Genomic DNA, 19,858 nt, shown 5'->3' on the forward strand with positions numbered 1-19,858 from the left:
TTGCTTGCAGTATGTCTAGCAATATCGTGTTAATATGCTTGTAGTGTTTTCCTTGCACACGTTCTTTCTGTGACATAACCCTTTGTTAAGCTAGACAATGTCCAAATTCACTTTAAAACTGATGAGATCTGCCAGCACAGTACAGACAGGGTTAACTATGATAAACAGACCTCCCAGCGTCCTCCGTAACATTACAGAGCAGGAAAAACTTAATTTTTGGAATTTTCAGAAAAGTGCAGCAATTTTTAAATATTTTTTAAAAGTTGTGCTATGTGAATAGGAACACGCAACAAATATAAAAAGTCAATGTTATCCCAAATCGGAGGCAAAATTGTAAACACTTTACAAGGATTAGTGTATGTGATTATTTTCACTGTGACGTGCACTTTTCTATTCAATCCAATTAAACGGTATCCATGCATTAAAAAAAAAATAAAAAAAAATGGTGACCATATATAAAAAGTATACAAATTATGTCGAAACATATGCGTTTTCTAGCATTTTTTGTTTTATGAAACCGAAAACATACTTGCTGTAGGTGTCCAAGCACATTGGTTCGACAGTCAAAAATCCCCTTTCCTTCAGCTGAGTAGAGATTATACAGAAATTCTGTGGTGTAGTAGTCATGGCATTTTTCATTCCTAAAGAAGAAACAAGGCTTTACTTTTTCAATCCACAGTTTCATTTACATGTTAGCTTGAGGATGTGGATAATAAAGCCCTATTTTTAGCATTCAGTCTCCCGTCACACCTAAAACATCAAGATTTCAAAACAAGGCAAGCATTTTTAAGCGCTTTCAAAGCTTTTTTCCCCCCACGTTTTCAGCTTGTGCTGTCCTCCATCTTGTTCACCAGTGTTTTATGCAAGAGGAAAGCGGGTTCTTGCATGTAAACACGCAACAAAATGCTTTTTTTTAAAAAACACTAGAAAATGCCTGTGTTGTGCATTTACAGGCGTTCCCATTGAAGTCTATTGTGCCCAAAGTGCAGAAACCTGCAGAAAAGTAGATCATGAACTTTAGCCAGCAACCGGCATTTTGCTACAAGCGACAGGACGTGAACAGGGGCCTTTGAAAACAAATCCTGTTTGAGCTTCAAAGTGCTTAGCCCGTTCCGCTACAAAAAGCCTAGGTGTGAACAGGGACTTAGCTCTCATTGTAAATGAAATATCTGACCCACCACAGTACAAACTGTTCACTATGGTAAATGGATAATATACAGATTATATTGGAAAACAATAATAGTATATGCAAAAGAGTGGAACTGAACTTGCTAGAAACATAATAAAAATAGTTACCTGCACTACAATGCATCAGCATAAGAACTGCCCAATGTTATAATCTATTAATACTTTGAGCAGAAAAGAAAATGAAAGTATCAACAGATGAAGGTGAAATACTTCCTGTTACAAGTCTCATAAAAATAGACTGAGCAATTTATCTTAGAAAATGTTTATTAGAATAAGTGGAAAACACACAGAGAGGGATTTGAAGGATTGTGCATTCTTATCCCTTTTTTATGTTTTTGTACAACTTATTACATTAACTTATAAGTAATAACACCTGTGATAACGGTAAATGTAATATACTATTATTAAAGACGTTGTTTTCAGAGTTTATTTTCCTCTTCCCTTTTTTGTTTCCAGCACCATGAAGACTGTTATAAAAGTTGAAAACTAAAGCCCTGTACAAGCAAAAGGTCCAACAAACAAGCTGCAAAAAGGTGTCCAGCCAAATCTTACACAAATACTAGTCCTATATACATTATGATCTGCTTTTTCAAATTAAAATTGAAAGTGTAGTTCCACTTTTGCAGCCACCTATTTTATGTTTGATACATGTTCCCATTCACAAAACATAATTAAAAGAAATAAAAAAAAAAAATGTAAGCGGCAATGTTTAATGTGCTTTATACTTGCTTAAAAATCCTACCTAGCCTTCAACCTATGTAATGTTAAGGAGAGGGTTGTGCAAAGTTATGCTTTCTCTAATTAACCCAGTCTGTACCATGCTGGCGGATTCCATTTATCAGCTGTAAACTAGATTCAAAAACTATCTGTCCTAACAAAGGGTTAAAGCCTTCGAGGCGTTGTGTGTAAATGAGATGAATTTCAGTCTGACCCTCAGTCTGACACTCTAGTTTCACTCTCAAACTGCTCATAGTGGCTTGTAATCTGCACAAAGTCCTTCAGAAATGAAACAGCTAAAAGATAAGAAATATATTTTTTTTAAATAATTTTCGGTATGCTGTGTGAATGGGAAGACATAAACATAGTGGGGTTTTCTCAGATTTGACTGAAAACGTGGAAGTGGAAAAAGTGGAAGTACACTTTAAGCTGCGTATCTAGTAAGTAGAAAGCAAACTAAAATGTAACATGATCTAAAACACACACACACAGTATCTCCCCCTGCAGCTGCAAATAATTGAAAACATTTATACAATACATCAAATGTATCATTGTCAGACTGTTAAGATAAACAGACTGTACTATTGTGATGATTGTGAGAAGAAAAAACATATGGCACATTTGCTAGGAATGCAAACAAATTCTCAAGCAACCACTTAACCATCATCCCTACTCTCGGTCTGCCCAATAAATGCTAACACTTGCCAACTTTGCTCACTAAATAAAACGATGTCCCCGAGATAAACATGGAAATTGTTTGCTAGGAATGCAATACCCTTTAATGGATGTACTAACAAAACACTATTTATCAAAACAAATGTGAAAAAAGGTGTTTAGTGTGACGCAACCACTACATTACTCCAATGGTGATGTCTGATACTCTTAGATTCTACTTAAATGTGTAACCTTATATGAGGCAGGCCACAGATGGAATGCATTTTCTAAATGGAATCCACCAAACCATAGACTTCCCCAAACAAACTAAGGGAAGACTATCATACAAAAAAGTAATGGCACAAAAAAAAAAAAAAGAAAAAAGGATATTTGTACTCCCATAAAATCTTTTCCTAGGAGTCCATTGAGGGAACAGACGTTATACTGTTACGCCGATGACTTAGACACTGGCAGTACTGAGAAAATGATCATAAACACAGAGGGGTGGGACTTCTCACAGCCTGGTCCACATCGACAATGGAGGGAAATTTCCTTTTGGTGAACTAGAGATGGACACAGACAGGAGAACAATGTTTTGGTTGAGGTGAAAGGCATTACACTGTACGTCCCGCCACGAAGTGCCTATATGACTGGCCACGTACACCGTAATTTACATCTGTAATTTATTTATTACAGGTATTTATATAGCGCCGACAATTTACGCAGTACTTTACATAGTTGCACATTCACATCAGCCCCTACCCTGCCGGTAACCGCTGATTCTCAGCGGTTACCCGTCATTAATGGATGCCTCTGTATTGAGGCATTCATTAATGAAATAATTAAGCTTTTGTAAAAGCTTCTTTCTTTCATTAAAGGAGAAAAGCACTAAATAGCAATCCCGTATTTGACAGCTGAAAATAGCAGAGGTAACAGAGTCAGTCACCTCTCTGCTATTCGTTTTGACAGCTAGATAGCCAGATGTTTATGATACATTTCAGGCACAGAGATACAATGTATAATTGATATATTGACAACCCCATCCTGTTTAGTACTGGCGGATCCTCCACTGTGCAAACTGTGAGAGGATGGCCAGGAGAATTGTAATACCTAGTTGTACCTTGGTCCACTGCATACACATTTAGGGATGTCCCGATGCCACTTTTTTTAAGACCAAGTACTGGCCCTCATGTACTTGCCGATACCAATTACTGATACTTTCTCTTAAAGGGACAGGTGACATTTTTTCAAAAACAATACAGAGAATAAAAGGTATCACTGCTGGAGGTCTGATGGGGAGTGTAGTTCCCTTGGTAACAAGTGGAACCCCTCAGGACACGGTATCAATAGTGGCTACGATAAGGAAGGGTTAGGTTGGTAGCACTGACCACGATACCGTTGGAGCATAATGGGTAGCTGTCACACCTGATTATCAGTGGAATGGTATGCAAGTTATTGCATACAAGTACAAATGCTTTTAGTACTTTTAGAATCTCAAAATAAATAATATAATTAAAATATGTATGAGGGTACTGTCATTTTTTGCTGTGGAACTAAAAATATACTGATGGGGTCAGATCAATTGAACAGTCAAAGCACATTCATAGGGTCAAACACTTAGGTAAATTTATTAAAGAAGTAAAACCTGTTTTTTTTAATAAACCTTTCACGCGATTGGGTATTGAAAGTGAACACAATTCCACTTTATTCACTAAACTAAGTGAACATTTTCTTGTATATTAATTTTAATAAATGCAGAGTGTCCACTCCTTTAGTTAAGCAAACCCATGGCCTTGCTCATCCATTAGCTCACAACATCCGATGAAGGCATGATTATTTATGAATGTGAATGCACCCATAGCAAGCAACCCTATCGCAAAACAGACCATGGCACATTTATAAACCAGCAATGCAAATGCTTAAAACACAACAGAGGCAAACAATAGAAATGCCCCAAATTCACATACCTATGTGTTGTGGAGTGTATACATGGAGACATAAGTCAATCAGACTGGCGTGTGATAAATAAAAAGACTCGATGTTACGTGCCGGCGCTGGAGTAGGAGGCGGCGATCGGTCCCGCAGGAGCGAGGAGAGGCGAGTCTATGACACGCTGCTGTGGGCTTGAAAAATTTGACGGTGTCTTACCAGTCAGTCAAAAATTTCACCAGTCAGCATGACCGCACTATATGTATTACATACATGTAGCATGACTGTTGAGGTCAGGACTCTGTTCCTCTACCCCAAACTCGCTCACCAATGTCTTTATGGACCTTGCTTTGTGCACTGGTGCGCAGTCAGGTTGGAACAGGAGGGGCCATCCCCAAACTGTTCCCAAAAAGTTGGGAGCATGAAATTGTCCGAAATGTCTTGGTATGTTGATGCCTTTAGAGTTCCCTTCACTGGAACTAAGGGGCCAAGCCCAACCATTGAAAAACAACCCCACACCATAATCCCCCCCCTCCACCAAACTTTACACTTGGCACAATGTAAACAGGCAAGTACCGTTCTCCTGGCAACCCCCAAACCCAGACACGTCCATCGGATTGACAGACAGAGAAGTGCGATTCCTCACTCCAGAGAACACGTCTCCACTTCTCTAGGGTCCAGTGGCGGCGTGCTTTACACCACTGCATCCCACGCTTTGCACTGCACTTGCTGATGTAAGGCTTGGATGCAGCTGCTGGACCATGGAAACCCATTCAATGAAGCTCTCTACGCACTGTTGTTGTGCCAATCTGAAGGCCACATGAAGTTTAGAGGTCTGTAGCTATTGACTCTGCAGACAGTTGGCGACTTCCGCGCACTGTGCGCTTCAGCGTGCACTGACCCCGCTCTGTCATTTTACATGGCCTAACACTTCATGGCTGAGTTGCTGTTGTTCCCAGTTGCTTCCACTTTGTTATAATCCCACTAACAGGTGACCGTGGAATATTTAGTAGCAAGGAAATGTCACGGAAGGACTTATTGCACAGGTGGCAACCTATCATGGTACCACGCTCGAATTCACTGAGTTCCTGAGAGCAACCCATTCTTTCACAAATGTTTGTAGAAGCAGTCTGCATGTCTAAAGGTGCCCATACACCTTACGACCATCGCAAGACTTTTGTCTTGCGATGGTCGTATGCTTATTGAAAGCTCGTACGATCTGCCCACCTTGGACGGGCAGATCAGTGTGTGTGTTTTATTATTTTTATGTTTTGTTATTATTATACACGTGCACACACACACACACCAAAAATACAACTGAACTGTTCAAGCAGATATGTGAACTTATTAGACATCACAGTGTCCATCAGGGATTACAAAATGCACACAATATATAGAAACCCACTGACTAATGCAACCATCTCCACAGCTCTAGCTTTCACACCAAAACAAGCCATCATACACAGCCAGACCCTAACCCAGAAGACAGAACAAAACATCTTCAAGTACTAGCAGACTTCTTCCATAAGAAAAGTTACAGCAACAAAACCATCAGTACAGGCATAAACGCTGGACTTGAAAATCAAAGAGCTGCAAAACATCATAACAGAGGATGACATGCAGAATAATTTTCCAACATGCTGCAATACTGGCCTTCAGGCAACCACCCAACCTCAGACATAAATTAATCAGCAGTAAAACATTATTCTCAATACAGGAGCACAACCACGGAACAAAAACTTGCAACAATAAATGCTGCATACTGTGCAGCCACATAAATCAATTAAAAGTGACACACACAGAAAAGGAATGGTAAGGGCAGGGTCACACTGCTGTGTTGCGCTAGAGGCATAACATCCATACATACAGTGCACGCTATCACAATGCACAGCACAGTAGGTGCACTTGTCAATAGCCGTTCATTCTGAATAGCACCCAAACGCACATCCTGGAGTGAATGCATCATTTTTTATGACCACATTGCATGCTACTGCAGTACAACGCCTTCAGCTGAACAGCACCACAATGGAGTGTGTTCCAATGCAGTGAAAAGAATGATGCTCTCTGGAAGTTGCATTGGGGTGCCATTCAGAATGAGTGGCAAGACACCAGGGCATCAAGCACGTTGCTTAACCAGTTGACATCCGCGGTGTTAAACCCCCTTCCCATCCAGGCCATTTTTCAGTATTAGAGGCAGCACAGCAGTGTGAACCTACCCTTAATATTGGATCATACAGCTGCACCTCCAGTGATGTGTACCTTATTCAATGCAACAAGTGCAACCAGGGATGTAACGCTGGTGAGATAGGTCGGAAGTTACAAAGAAGAAGGAATCTACAAACCATAAAAATGATTATAATTATAATGATTATTGCACACATGTGGGATATCATTTCTCACAACCAAACCACTGTTTGGAAAACATGAATGTTTTGACTCTTACAGGAAATTTGAACCTTCCATACCTTTTTGTATTAGTACTGCTAGGATTTTAGAAGAAAGGGGCAAACCCATGAAAGTTTGAAAATATAACTGTTAATGTCGCAACTCCTAGTGTAACTGTATTAGGTGGGCAGGTCCATGCGAGCATCACGATCTTACAGATAGGAACGTGTCTTTTGTGCAATTGCTTCTTTTTTATTGTAAGTGCATTTTAACCTTTTTTTTTTATCAAATCCTTTTTGATATACTGCACAATGGGGAGCATATTTCTTTTTCTCTGAGCATGTACTAATAAGAAGGTGGAAGACGAAGTTGATATAAAATGACGGAGTGGAAAGATTCCTAATAAATGTTGAGAAGTGGAAGTAGGAATAAGAACCCCTTTGATTAATCATTGCATCTGAAAACAAAGGAGAGGAAGTCGTCCTAATTATACACCAAAGCACTAATTATTCTTCTGTAACATGGTGAACAATAGGAGCCGGTGAGTGCGGCTAGATAGAATTTCCAAGCACGGTGGAGAGCATGGCTCACACATTATTCTGTATGTCACAAAGAGGTGGTGTGGTTATAAGAGTTGGATAAGACTTTTCTTCACATTAAGATTGCATTTTAATACAAGAAAGAGACTATACATGCGGATTTGTTTTGTCAAAGTTAAATGATTAAACATTATATCCGTTACATCAGGGGTAGCCAAACTCTGGTCCTCCAGCTGTGGTGGAACTAGAAATCCCATGAGGCATTGCAACATTCTCACAGCCACGACTCCCGGAGAGAGATGCATCATGGGATTTGTAGTTTCACCACAGCAGGAGGACCAGAGTTTGTCTACCCCTGCGTTACATGGTTTGGTTCAGAGGATTTGTTACATTGCACTATATGGTTAAGATAGTTTATTTGTTTAGGTCCTTTACATATGGTTTACGGTTTACAAAGTTTTGGAACTTCAAGAGAAAGCTGGGATTTTTCACTGCACATACGTTTTAATTCACAACGCATGGTTATCTGATCGGTTTAGACCCCGTTCACATTGAGCGATTTATCGCGCGGTAATTCCCGCGATATCGCGGCAATTTACCGCGCGATATCGCTCTCCAATGCTTCTCAATGGGGCAAAGGGTCCTGCTGTCGCGGGTCGTGTGTCGCTACAGCAGGACCCTTTTTGGAGCGGATTTAGCCGCGATTCAAGCTTGCTCAATGCAAGCATTTGCGCGATATCGCGCAAAATGCAAAACGCGCGACAATCGTGCAATTTGCGAACCGCTCAATGTGAACGGGGCCTTAACGTTTGAGAGATTTTTTTGTCATATTTTCACTGTTTTTAGTGTACTTTTTTTTGTTTAAGCGCACTGCTGCTTTTCACGTCATTATATTTGTGTGTAGTCACCTATTTAGCACAGCCGATTCAGAGTGAGTTCTGATTCCTAAGTGCAGTTTTGAAAACTTTTTACCAGTGCAACTGTATTGTCATAGAGGTTGGCACTATGGAGAGTGGGGCACACCTTCATTCAAAAGGAATCTTGATGTAGAGGGCACGAGAGTGGAAAAAGTAAACTGACTTTTCCTGACAAATAAAAAAAAAGATGACTTTGCAGACTGTTCCTTAAGTAGGGTATACGCGGGCAGATTTTTGCAATAACGATTGTACATAAAATACCATTGCAACCTTCGATACTGGCATCAGAAACTTTCCGATTGTTGTTCAAAATTTGCTTTCATTTTCATTTAATACTTTGGAATAAATGGAGTTTCCAAATGAAAACAATATTCACTGTAAGAAAATCGATCAAGTCGAGAACATTTTTCCAACATGCTCCTTAGAGGCAGGGAATATGCATGTTCATCAGTCCTCAGTCTCCACTATGATATAAAGGGAAAATGTATTCTTTAGAAGAGCCTTTCTCAGCCAGGGTGCTTTGAAATTTTCACACAGCACCATGCAAATCCATGGTGCAGGTGGGCCAATCACCAGCACCATGGAATTGAAAGATGCTAATCCAGAGTTGGTGGGCTCCATTCAGAATAGTATGCAAGTTCACCTTCTTCTAGGCTTGATCCACCTTTTGCCTTGCTGCCACAGCCCATGCTCTGATGTGATGGCAGGACGCCGAAGTAAAGGGGGCTCCTGTTGATGATTGGGAAACCACATATTTTTCTTTTTGTGTTTTTGCATGGGGTTCCCCCATTGAAATCCATACCATATCTAGGAAAATAGTCTGGTATGAATTTTGGGGACCTTACATTTTTTCTTTTTTTTACATTTTAGACTGGGTTCTATGAGACTTTGCATACCATTAAAACCAGAGGTGGGGAGCCTCTGGCCCTCCAGCTGTGCTGGCACTACAAATCCCATGAGGCATTGCAAGATTAAAAAAAAAAAAATGTCAGCACAAGGGGCGCAGGAGGTTCTTCTCAGTAAGATCGGTTAGGGTCTGGAACTAGCTGCCACATGCAGTGATTTCAGCTATGAATGTGGAATCATTCAAGAAGCTCTTGGACGATTTCCTTAGAGACCATAACATACAGGTACTCCTAGGAACAAGACCACACATTGACTCATACGCACACACCAGCAGAACCATAAATGCATACACGCAATAGGTTGGACTTGATGGACTTATGTCTTTATTCAACCTCAAATACTATGTAAGATTCTCACAGCCACAGGCATGACTCATGACTCCCAGAGACAGATGCATCATGGGATTTGTAGTTTCACCACAGTTGGAGGGTTTGAGGTTCCCCCACTTCTGCATTAAAGGGTACTGTGACTGAAGAAAGTAGGTGATGTGGCTATTCTGGAAGGTTGAATGTTCTGCGCTATGAAACAGACCCAAATATTGTTTGATGTGGCTATTCTACTGAATGAAATCAATGTAAAACATACAATATATAGAAAAACAAAGGCATTCCAAGATAGTAAAAATATCATACCTCAGCACAAGCCCTCTTTGAATATCAGTCTTCATTTTGTCAGTCAAGTGGTCCACATTTGACTAAAAACGATGAAGATCTCATATTACCAACAAATAAACTTAGTATGCAAAACAGAAATAGAGTTAATCAGTCAAGCACTGCAATATATAAATATATAAACTTTAAGACCAGCATTGGAGCTTCCTATATTCAATCAAACAATTGGAGCAGCTGCCCAGAAGACAAAAAGGTCTACAAAAAAAAAGATGACAGGTATTTGTAAAAAAAAGTTTATGGTCTCACCTTAAGATCATGGATGTTAAACTTATCCTCATACACATAAGCAGCATCAGCACCAACAGCTATTCCTGTAACTGTAGCAAGGTAGCCACAATATCCACCCATAGTTTCTACAATGAACACACGCCTCTTTGTTCCAGAAGCAGATTGTTTAATGCGGTCACAGCTCTATTAAAAAAAGTAAAAAACAAAAAAAAGTATATATTTTGCTAAATTTTTATTCTTTTTTTTTTTTTAACAAATTAGTGTACACTAACAAGGCCACTAGGGAAATATTTGTGGTGGACACGTTTTTTTTTAATATACTTTAAAAATTATTAAATTAAAATTATACATTTATTTAGGTATTCAAATAATTCAGAGTTGTTACTACATTAAAGGAGAACTATGGGGTTAAGGCTTTTCCCCATAGTTCTCCTTAGGGGAACGGGAGGACACAAACTAGCATCCTCCCGTCACCCTAGGCTCAGTATACCGCGAGCTGTAGCTCGCGGTATACTGAGACGCCGCAGCTGAAGCGGATCCCGACAATTATGTCTGGATCCGCCCAGCTGCGTGACTGACAGAGCCAGCTCTACCCGCCTCCTCCCGACTGGCGGATAGGAGCGGGGGGAATCCAGCCCCTCCTCTGTCATGGCAGGAGAGCCGTGACAGGATCGAGAGGTGAGTGAACGCCGGTATGTGTTCGCTCACCTCCCGATCTACTGAGCCAACCTGTGACAGTCTCATTGTCACAGGTCGGCTAGAACTATGAGGTGAGTGAAAAGCACTCACCTCATAGTTCTCCTTTAATTGACCCATGCTTAAATTTGGGCTGACATGGCATGTCTAGGCATCAATGACACGTGGTTGGGAAAGGTTTAACACCAGGCACCACATATTAGCCACAAAACCCGCTAGTGTGCACCCAATTAATCTAGATTTCATGGTAAAGTAGGGTATACACTGAATGAATTTCAAACAAAATAAAAATCGATTTTGTTACATTTGTTCGACTTTCTAATAGTCATTAATTCAATTAATGATCAATTTCGATCACAGTGACGAAAAAATTCAAAGGAATATGTTGGAAACATTTTCTCAAGCAAACAAAATTCTAACCGTGAATGTGGTTTTCTATTCATTCCAAAATCGAATGTTAAATCAAAACTAAAATCAAATGACATTTTCTAACATTTTCATTTTCTCAAGCCTCTGATGGCATTATTCAACATTCTGATGAGATTTTTCATATCAGTGTATACCCTACGTAAGGGCTAAACGGCCAAACCTTTGGGCTTCTTATGAAACATTATAAAAAAGGTAAAGAGATGTACAAAATATATTACCTCCATGGCTGCATTGACAGCTGTATCTGAGCCAATACTAAAGTCAGTGCCAGGAACATTGTTGCTGATAGTTGCAGGAATGACACACATAATTATACAAAGTTCCTCATATTGTTCCCGTGCCTCAACAAGCTGTAACACTCCTTCATATGCCTACCAAATGGGGGGAAAAAATAGTATCACTTAAACTGAATTTTTATTTTTCCCTTGTCCTGTTTGAGAGATAATTTTTCTTTTTATTTCTGCATCTAATGCGATGAACAGCAACATGCAAGATTAAAAAAGAATACAAGTGAAGAGAAGCAGGTCATCACAAGGTCGTAATTTTCCACATCAGTAAATGGATACAAAAGCTTCCACAATTTTTGCTCTATTTTATTATCCTAAACTCCACAACACAAGATTTAATATGCACTCACAATCTATTCAGTTCTTATTACATGGAGGAAATATTAGCATCAACTGATTAATTGGCTTTAACCTTTCAATAAAATTGGTAGCTCATTTAGAAATGTCAAATAAAGTGTTACATTCATATCAATCCCTGCCCTCGAGGAGCTTAAGGTCCCTATCACATGCAAACAAAGAGGGCCAATTTAGACAGCAGCCTGTAACCTCCCAGCATGTCTTTGGAGTGTGGAAACAAAATCGGAGTACCCGGAGGAAACCCATGCAAGTGTAGGGAGAACATGCAAACTCCCTACAGATAGTGTCCTGACCAGGATTTGAATCGGGGACCCCCAGTGATGCAAGGCAGAAGTGCTAACCTTAAAAAAAGATCTAACTGCACCTATACTAATGGGAGTCTCTGGAATATCCTTTTTAAGGGAGACCATGGAAGTTTACTTGACTAGCGGTCCGAGGCTTTAGCCCACCTTCCCTGTCACTAACAACCTGCAGTTTTCTACTGCTGTAATCACATTTATGGTGATGGGACATATTTTGAGGCCTTGAAGATTTGATTTTTCCTGCTGCTAAGAAGATAAAAAGTACTGTATTTGCCCACCTCCCTGCTGAGGACAATTGCAACCTTGCATTGAGTTCATCACACTAGTGTGGTAGGTTTGTTGAACCTATGGAGATGAAGGGCTGAATGAATCCACCTAGCTCCCTGTCGCTGACACCTGTTGCTTTCTACGTTCTAATCTTTCTAGAGTTCATGATAAGGAGGATAGATTTCATTCTACTCAAGCTGTCTAGATGGCAAAATGCATCTACTTCCTTACCACTGATACCTTTATACAACATATATAACTATATAATGAATATAGAATATGAAAAAATAATAAATATAAATTAAATTATTATGTGATGGGTAGAGACTGGGAGGATTTCAAATCATGCAGCTTTAACTGGAAGTGTACGGATATTTTTGTAGCCCTGCTTGGAGTCCACATTAATTGGTTGTTTTAAGTATTGCACTTTTGTGTGTGTGTTGAAATATAATACAGATTTTGTAAGCATTAAAGGAGAACTATGGGGTTAAGGCTTTTCCACACAGTTCTCCTTAGGGTAAGGAGAACTATCTAGGAGGCAGAGCCAGCTGTACCCGCCCCCTCCCCCATCCGTTCCGCCAGTCAGCGCTGGCGGATGGGAGCAGGGAGGGGGGAGTCCAGCCCCTCCCCTGTCACAGCAGAGAGCTGTGACAGGATCGAGAGGTGAGCGAACGCCGGTATGTGTTCGCTCACTTCCCCATCTACTGAGCCGACCTGTGACAGTCTCATTGTCACAGGTCGGCTAGAACTATGAGGTGAGTGAAAAGCACTCACCTCATAGTTCTCCTTTAAATCAGATGTGGCTGGATTAAGAAAGGAATTCTTAATCCATTCTGAGCCACACAAAAAAATGGTTTTAGAAATATATGGCACTTTACATGACCTTTTTAAAAAAAGAAGAGCTAAAATTAAAGAAGACATTTTATGAATATGGGGGCAATCAGTTACAAATGTTTATCCTAAATTCCATAAATGCTGATCAAAGACAAGACCTGCACATTTTTGGAAACCCAACTCTCAGGTGCTGTAGGAAATTCTAAAATACAGAAAATGTAATTAGGAATAAACCAACAAATTGCAAAAAAGTAATCCAAGATGTGGTTATAATGGCCAAAATATTATGTTTAAATATTAGATTACCTTTCCGGAAATGTTCCAACAAAAAGGTTGACAAAAAGGTAGCTGGCCAAGTCCTTTTAGGCAAGCCATGAAACCCCATGGTATTTTGAAATGCAGAACTTACCTCAAACCCTCCAATAACCAAAAGAGCCTGGATGTTATATTTTCTAATGTTTTCTACAATCTTGGGTAAACAGGTCTTTGGAATTGTTCTTTTAAGTAAAACAAAGAGCAAATGTTATTCAAATTTTTTTTTCTCCAAAGGGTAAAATATATAGTACATGAGACAAAATAATGGTAATATTTTATTGTAGGAAAATCACATGTAGGGTTTATAATGGTGTTGTTACTCCTCAAAACACCCTAAATTTTTATTAAGGGGAAACATGGAGACCATATTTTATCATCAGAAACTGTATTTCTGTGGATCTCCTCATATGTACTATTATCAATCATGTTGGATGGAGCACTATTAATCATGTTTTCCATCTATAGACAAAGATTTTCATTTGTACTATTACCAAGATAAAGTAACTTTACGTCATACTTCTAATGTGGGTATAAAAGTATATTTTTAGCACATAAACTCACCTTTTTGTTCCTAGCATTGAACCACCACGTCCTAACCATCCAGCAACATCATGCCAGTCAACTTCTGTAACCTTAAATTTAAAAAAAAACAAAAAAAAAAACCCCAGTAATTATAATAATGTAAACAAGATTCACATTTTCCTCATACGGGTCTATTTACTAAGCTGCTGAGGGCAGCCGAGTGAACAAGCGACACCCAAGTGAAGTGAGCCGAACACTGTTCGGCTATTCATTTCAGCCGTACATCGGCTTGCTTCACATGGCTTTGGGTTGGCCGAACATGCTCAGCATGTTCGGCCGACCCGAAGTGCAGAAGGAGTTCGATTCAGCCGATCCAACATCTGCATCAGCTGAGCCGAACCTCCGGCAGGCTACTCACTGCTGTTGGGCCTATTCTTATAGATGCCGAACAGCAGTGAGTGAATAGCCAAATGCCGCTGAGCGGCATTCGGCTTGGCTGTTCTGCTCGGTCCCTCAGAGGCACCGAGCAGAACAGAAAAATAGTTAAAAAAGTAAAAAAAAAGTAAATGGAAAACGATTGTGCGGAGCTAGCAGTGACAGCTAGCTCCGCCCAATAGTTTCCTATTGTCCGGCGGCTCTGCTACAGCACGGCTCAGCCGAGCAGATGCAAATTTGTTCGGCTCGACTGAGCCGCTCGGCCACGTTCGGGAGCTGTACGGGCTATAGTGAATAGCTCGTACAGCACCCCTTCGGTTCTACTGAATCGAAAGGGTCCTGGGGCCGAAGCATCGGCCGAAGCTATGGCTAAATCCTTCGGCAGCTTCGTGAATAGACCCCATAGTGTGGTGACTTTCAATAAAGAAAATATCATAATACAAAGATTAAATGTTGTCAGACAAAGGGGTTGATGCACTAAAGGAATGGAGGCATTATGGCCACTAGATGGAGCTGAGAAGTATAGGAAATACTTGTTTTCTATGCTACTCAGCTCCATCTAGTGGCCATAATGCAGAAATCATGTTGTTACTTTCTACCTGAAAAGATAAAATACTAAGAAAGTTTCTGCTTCTATTTGCACAGAATTAACATTAACAGAGATTCGCAGGGCGACTGGTTTTGCAAATTGTTTACAAATAGACCACTGAGGCCCCGTTCACATATAGCGAATTGTCGCGCGATTTCCGCCGCGATATCGCGCATTTTTGCCGCGCGATATCGCGAGAAGTCGCCGGCCAATGTTATTCAATGGAGCTGTCTTAACTCCATGTCGCTCGTCGCGGTCGCAAGTCGCTTCTACCGGACCCTTTTTTCGGCGGATTTTGCTTTTTTTCTATGGAGCCCGACGGGGAAGGTCGCGCTACCGTCGCTGGAACGTCGCCCCGAAAGTCGCGCTATCCCGGCCGTGCGGATCCGCTGCAAAAGGTATGTCGCTAGGTGTGAATGGGGTCTGAGGCTCATTTATATGAAACAAAACTACTGGTACGCGAATTACTGGCCAAATATAAAAACAATGAAGGAATCACCTGTCCAGTCGAAAGCCCTTCAAACCCATCAGACACCATGAAGACTTTGTGACCTTGAGAAATTCCAATTCTTACAGCGGACCGAACAGCTGCATTCATGCCTGCGGCTGGTGCGCCAACATTCAGAATTGCCATACAAAAGTTACTCTATGAAGGAAGAATAAAAACAGCAGAAATGAATCTTACATTAAAAACACTCGGCTTCTATTACACCACATGAATATGGGTTCTAAAACCTTGTTCTTTGTTTACCATGATGAAAAATATTCTTATAGATTATCACAACTATTCTCTGCAATTTAAAGTGCAATACAGTGTAGCAGGACTGTAGGATTATTCCCACAGAACAATAATAAAGACTCAAACCATAATGGTATGGCTTTGCACCATTGCCTAGGGGGTAAAAGAGAAAATAATGGGGGAAATGGCCCCTAGCTGTTGCAGTCGCCTTAATATACTCAAGTATTGAAGGTTTACATTTGCATGAGCTCTAAGTATTGAACGAAGACAGTCAGCATGACCACCAAGTAGCATTTTCAGAAAAGCCCGACAATGGCAGCATATCCATGATAATGAAGACAGGCTTCTTTTGACATTGTTCTACCTGTCCCAGTACTAAACATTTCTCTTTAAATCACAAAAAAACAAATACACTATATATATATACACATATCTGTGATTGCAGGTTTGGCAACACCTACACTAGACAGCTTACAAATGTGGTTACCTTCTCTTCTGATGATTTTCGGTGTGCAAGAAGCTTGTAAATGTTCCAGTTACTTTCAAAGCTCCTGCAAGATAAAATAATGAAGTATACTTAATTTCATTGTTTAAACTAAATATTGTCTTTCCAGGTCAAAGTAACCATAGAAACTTTAGAGTGATAATTTTAAAGAGATATTAAACAAATTACCAAACGGGAAACTGTTTGCTAGGGGTTAAACTGATCTCCCACCAACACTGAACCAATGTTAAGGGAGAGACAAAGTTTTACTCTGTTTTTGTGTTAACATATGCAGAAAGTCTCAGTTTTGTCTTGTTTCTTTCCCAAAATGTTAACCACCAACAAAAATAATTTAAAATATACATATACAACAAATATTGTATTCTGATGACTGTGGGTTAAACTTTTACATGTGATCCACATTTACATACACTTCAATTCAATTGCTTCCCAGTAATCTTACCCTACGTCCACAGTAGTTGCTTCAAATACATCATGATTTAATATACATGGGCTATTAAAGCAGAACACTATCACCATTGAGACTAATGCCTGCATTTAACAAAATATTTAAATATATACCTATATATCTATCTCCATACATTAAAGATGCCCCGATACTAGTATTTGTACTCATGAAAATGCCCCAATTCTTAAGGCCGATACTGGCCCTTTAAATTTTTAAACCCGTTCGGCTGCCTGAGGTCCTGCGCTTGCTGGGGACTTCAAGCAGCTATCTTTGACAGTGCCGGTCCGGCCATACATTGCCTGTACAGCGCCGTAGCCTGGCATGAGCCTGGATCCCAAACAGTCAGCCTGGCACCCACCTGCAGAGCCCTGGCGAGACCCAACACGCAGCCCTGTATAGCTGCTGTTTAATCATGGATTGATGTGATCTGTAGTCCTCTATTGCTGGTTGCTATTCTCAATTGCTGTATAATCAATGATTATACAGCAATAGAGTGTCAAGCGGCTATAGAGGACTACAAATCTGAGCAATCCTTGATTACTGAATAATCCACTCTCCATTGCTGAATAATCATCGAGATTTGTAGTCCTCTATAGCCGGTTGCCATTCTCCAATGCTGAATAGTCATGGACTTACCGATCTTCATAATTATAAAGAAACTGCCCTAAAACCATTAAACTGTATTATTTTAGAAAAAATGTCACATGTCCCTTTACGAAAAAGTATCAGTAATTGGTATCGGTGAGTACCTGAGGGAAAGTACTTGTACTTGGCCTTGAAAAAATGGTTTCAGTGCATCCCTAACTATCTATATCTATAGATATATATAGATAGATATAGATATATATAATGTCCAATGGTGAGCACCAGATAACAGTAATCCCTTACTCACACCGCTGTGATGCAATTGGAAGCAGAGGTGCTGCAGGGTGCGTTCTGGTGCACTGCAGTAGGGTAGCGCATTAATTTGGAATAAGTGCATGTACCCTTTTTTTTTTATTTATTGCATCACACCACCTCTCATGGTAATAGGTTACCATGCAATGTGGTGCGATACAACACACATGTGATGGCTAGGTGCATTGAGGTGCCATTAAGGAATAATGGCAGCGCAGTGTACCCAACAATGCAGCGCATGATGCAGGATCTCATGCAGCATTACATGTGCTCCCACACTACATTGATGTGAATAAAGCCTAAAAAACTGACCAGGTGTACTCAAGGCAAGTAGATACAAATAGTCCAGAGAAAGACTCACTCACAGTTCTTGTATTGAGGCAACAAATACATTTATTAGTAGATGTTTCGACAAGCCACTGCTTCAGAAAAACAAGCAGTGTCTTGTCGAAATGTCAACCAATAAATGTATACACACACACATATATTATATACTGTACACACACTGTACATATACACATACATACACACAAACATACATATACAAACACAATGCTTTCCATGAGAACTAAAAATAAATATCTTAAACATAATAAATACAAAAGCACTAGGGATGTCCCGATACCGATGCATCGGAATCGGGCCCGATACAAGGCATTTTGACTTTCACTTGTACTTGGGCCTGAAAAGGTGGCATCGGGACATCCCTAAAACGCACCATACATACATTTTAGGTTAAATAAAACCAAATAAATATTTTCAAAAAAATGAGCAGTGAGTTAAGACAGCGCAAGTCAGACACCTCATTCCCACCATAACCTTATACAGCCCTGATGCTTAACCTTTTAGGAATTATATATTTTGCCATTAAACTGTATTATGATGTTAGTTATACTGACTCAATATATTTATTGCAAAAATAAATTTATTACAAATAAATTTATTACAAAACTTTATGGCTTACCTTCCCCTTAACTGAATTGCTTCATCAAATTTCTTCTCCTCCATAGCTTTTTGTACATCCTTTGTCTTAAATGAAGAAAAATTAATTTTAAAAAAAGCACATCGCACTGTAAAAGTCACCTTTTCAAGTAAATTCTTTGTGTATTTATACTATATTTTTTTTTAGGTGTGCAATAACAAGCAAAGTAGTGTTTATTGGTGAAGGCTTATGATACAATGACGTTCCAGATTTTCATTTCCATTTTTTTATTTAAAAAATATGGACCACAAATCATAGCAGTAAGTGAAACACTATTATCATTTACGGGTGACAAAAACGGAGGGCCTGTTTATACTTGGTGCATGCACTACTTTTTATTTGCAGTACCACTCACTGCATTGCGTTCGATCGCATTGTGGGTGGGAGGTGCATTTGGGGTGCTATTCAAAAGAATGGCAACGAAATGCACCTCCAACACTGTCAAAGCATGGTGGGTGTTTGGTACTATTATTATTATTACATAGTATTTATATAGCGCCAACAGTTTGTGCAGCGCTTTACAATATAAGGAAGACATTACAGTTACAATACAATTCAAGACAAGATGGTAAGGAGGGCAATGCCCCTGACATTCTGTATATGTGATTACAGTTTGGACTTTGTGATAATCCTTGGGCTGAACTCAGCTGGCAATACTACTTTGTCTCGTAACCCTTTCCCGACCGATGACGGGATTATCCCATCACAATTGTTCAGTTCATTAACCGGTGACGAGATGATCCCGTCATGCGGTAACCCGAGTGCTGCTCCGTTAAGGCACCGGTGCTCATTAAGTTACTGCTGTTGCTGGGTCACTCGGTAGCAGGGCAGACCCTCAACAGCAGATTAGGTGGCCACAGTCCTGTGATCACAGCGACAGCTGATCACTGTGATCGTAGAGCCGTGATAGCCGCATAGCCAGCAGCAGCTCCCTGTGTTGTGCAGCTATACTGTATTCTCTTTAGAGATACTGTATTCTCTTTAGAGATACTAAGTATCAAAGTCCCTGTACATAAAATAAAAAATAACCCTTAATGTCCCCTAGATAAAAAAATTAAATAAAAAGAAAACAAATTTTTTGATTTAACCTCTTGCCATCCGCCCGTTAAGAAAAAACGGA

General features: G+C 39.9%; 1 protein-coding gene across 2 annotated transcripts in view; it reads right to left on the bottom strand.

Annotated features, from left to right (window-relative positions):
* The window catches only part of PFKL (phosphofructokinase, liver type), a 69,487-nt gene that overhangs the window by 3,556 nt on the left and 46,073 nt on the right, over positions 1–19,858 (bottom strand). For both annotated transcript variants that reach the window (XM_018562011.1, XM_018562012.1), the window contains 9 exons: positions 18,721–18,785; positions 16,394–16,457; positions 15,667–15,813; positions 14,183–14,253; positions 13,716–13,803; positions 11,478–11,630; positions 10,153–10,317; positions 9,868–9,929; positions 530–641 (listed from right to left, as the gene is read on the bottom strand). In XM_018562011.1, coding sequence (XP_018417513.1) covers positions 530–641; positions 9,868–9,929; positions 10,153–10,317; positions 11,478–11,630; positions 13,716–13,803; positions 14,183–14,253; positions 15,667–15,813; positions 16,394–16,457; positions 18,721–18,785 — 927 coding nt within the window. The remainder of the gene's footprint in view (positions 1–529; positions 642–9,867; positions 9,930–10,152; positions 10,318–11,477; positions 11,631–13,715; positions 13,804–14,182; positions 14,254–15,666; positions 15,814–16,393; positions 16,458–18,720; positions 18,786–19,858) is intronic.

Source organism: Nanorana parkeri, unplaced genomic scaffold, assembly GCF_000935625.1.
Source record: "Nanorana parkeri isolate BGI_ZX_2015 unplaced genomic scaffold, ASM93562v1 scaffold555, whole genome shotgun sequence".
In the NCBI taxonomy this organism is placed as follows: Eukaryota; Metazoa; Chordata; class Amphibia; order Anura; family Dicroglossidae; genus Nanorana; species Nanorana parkeri.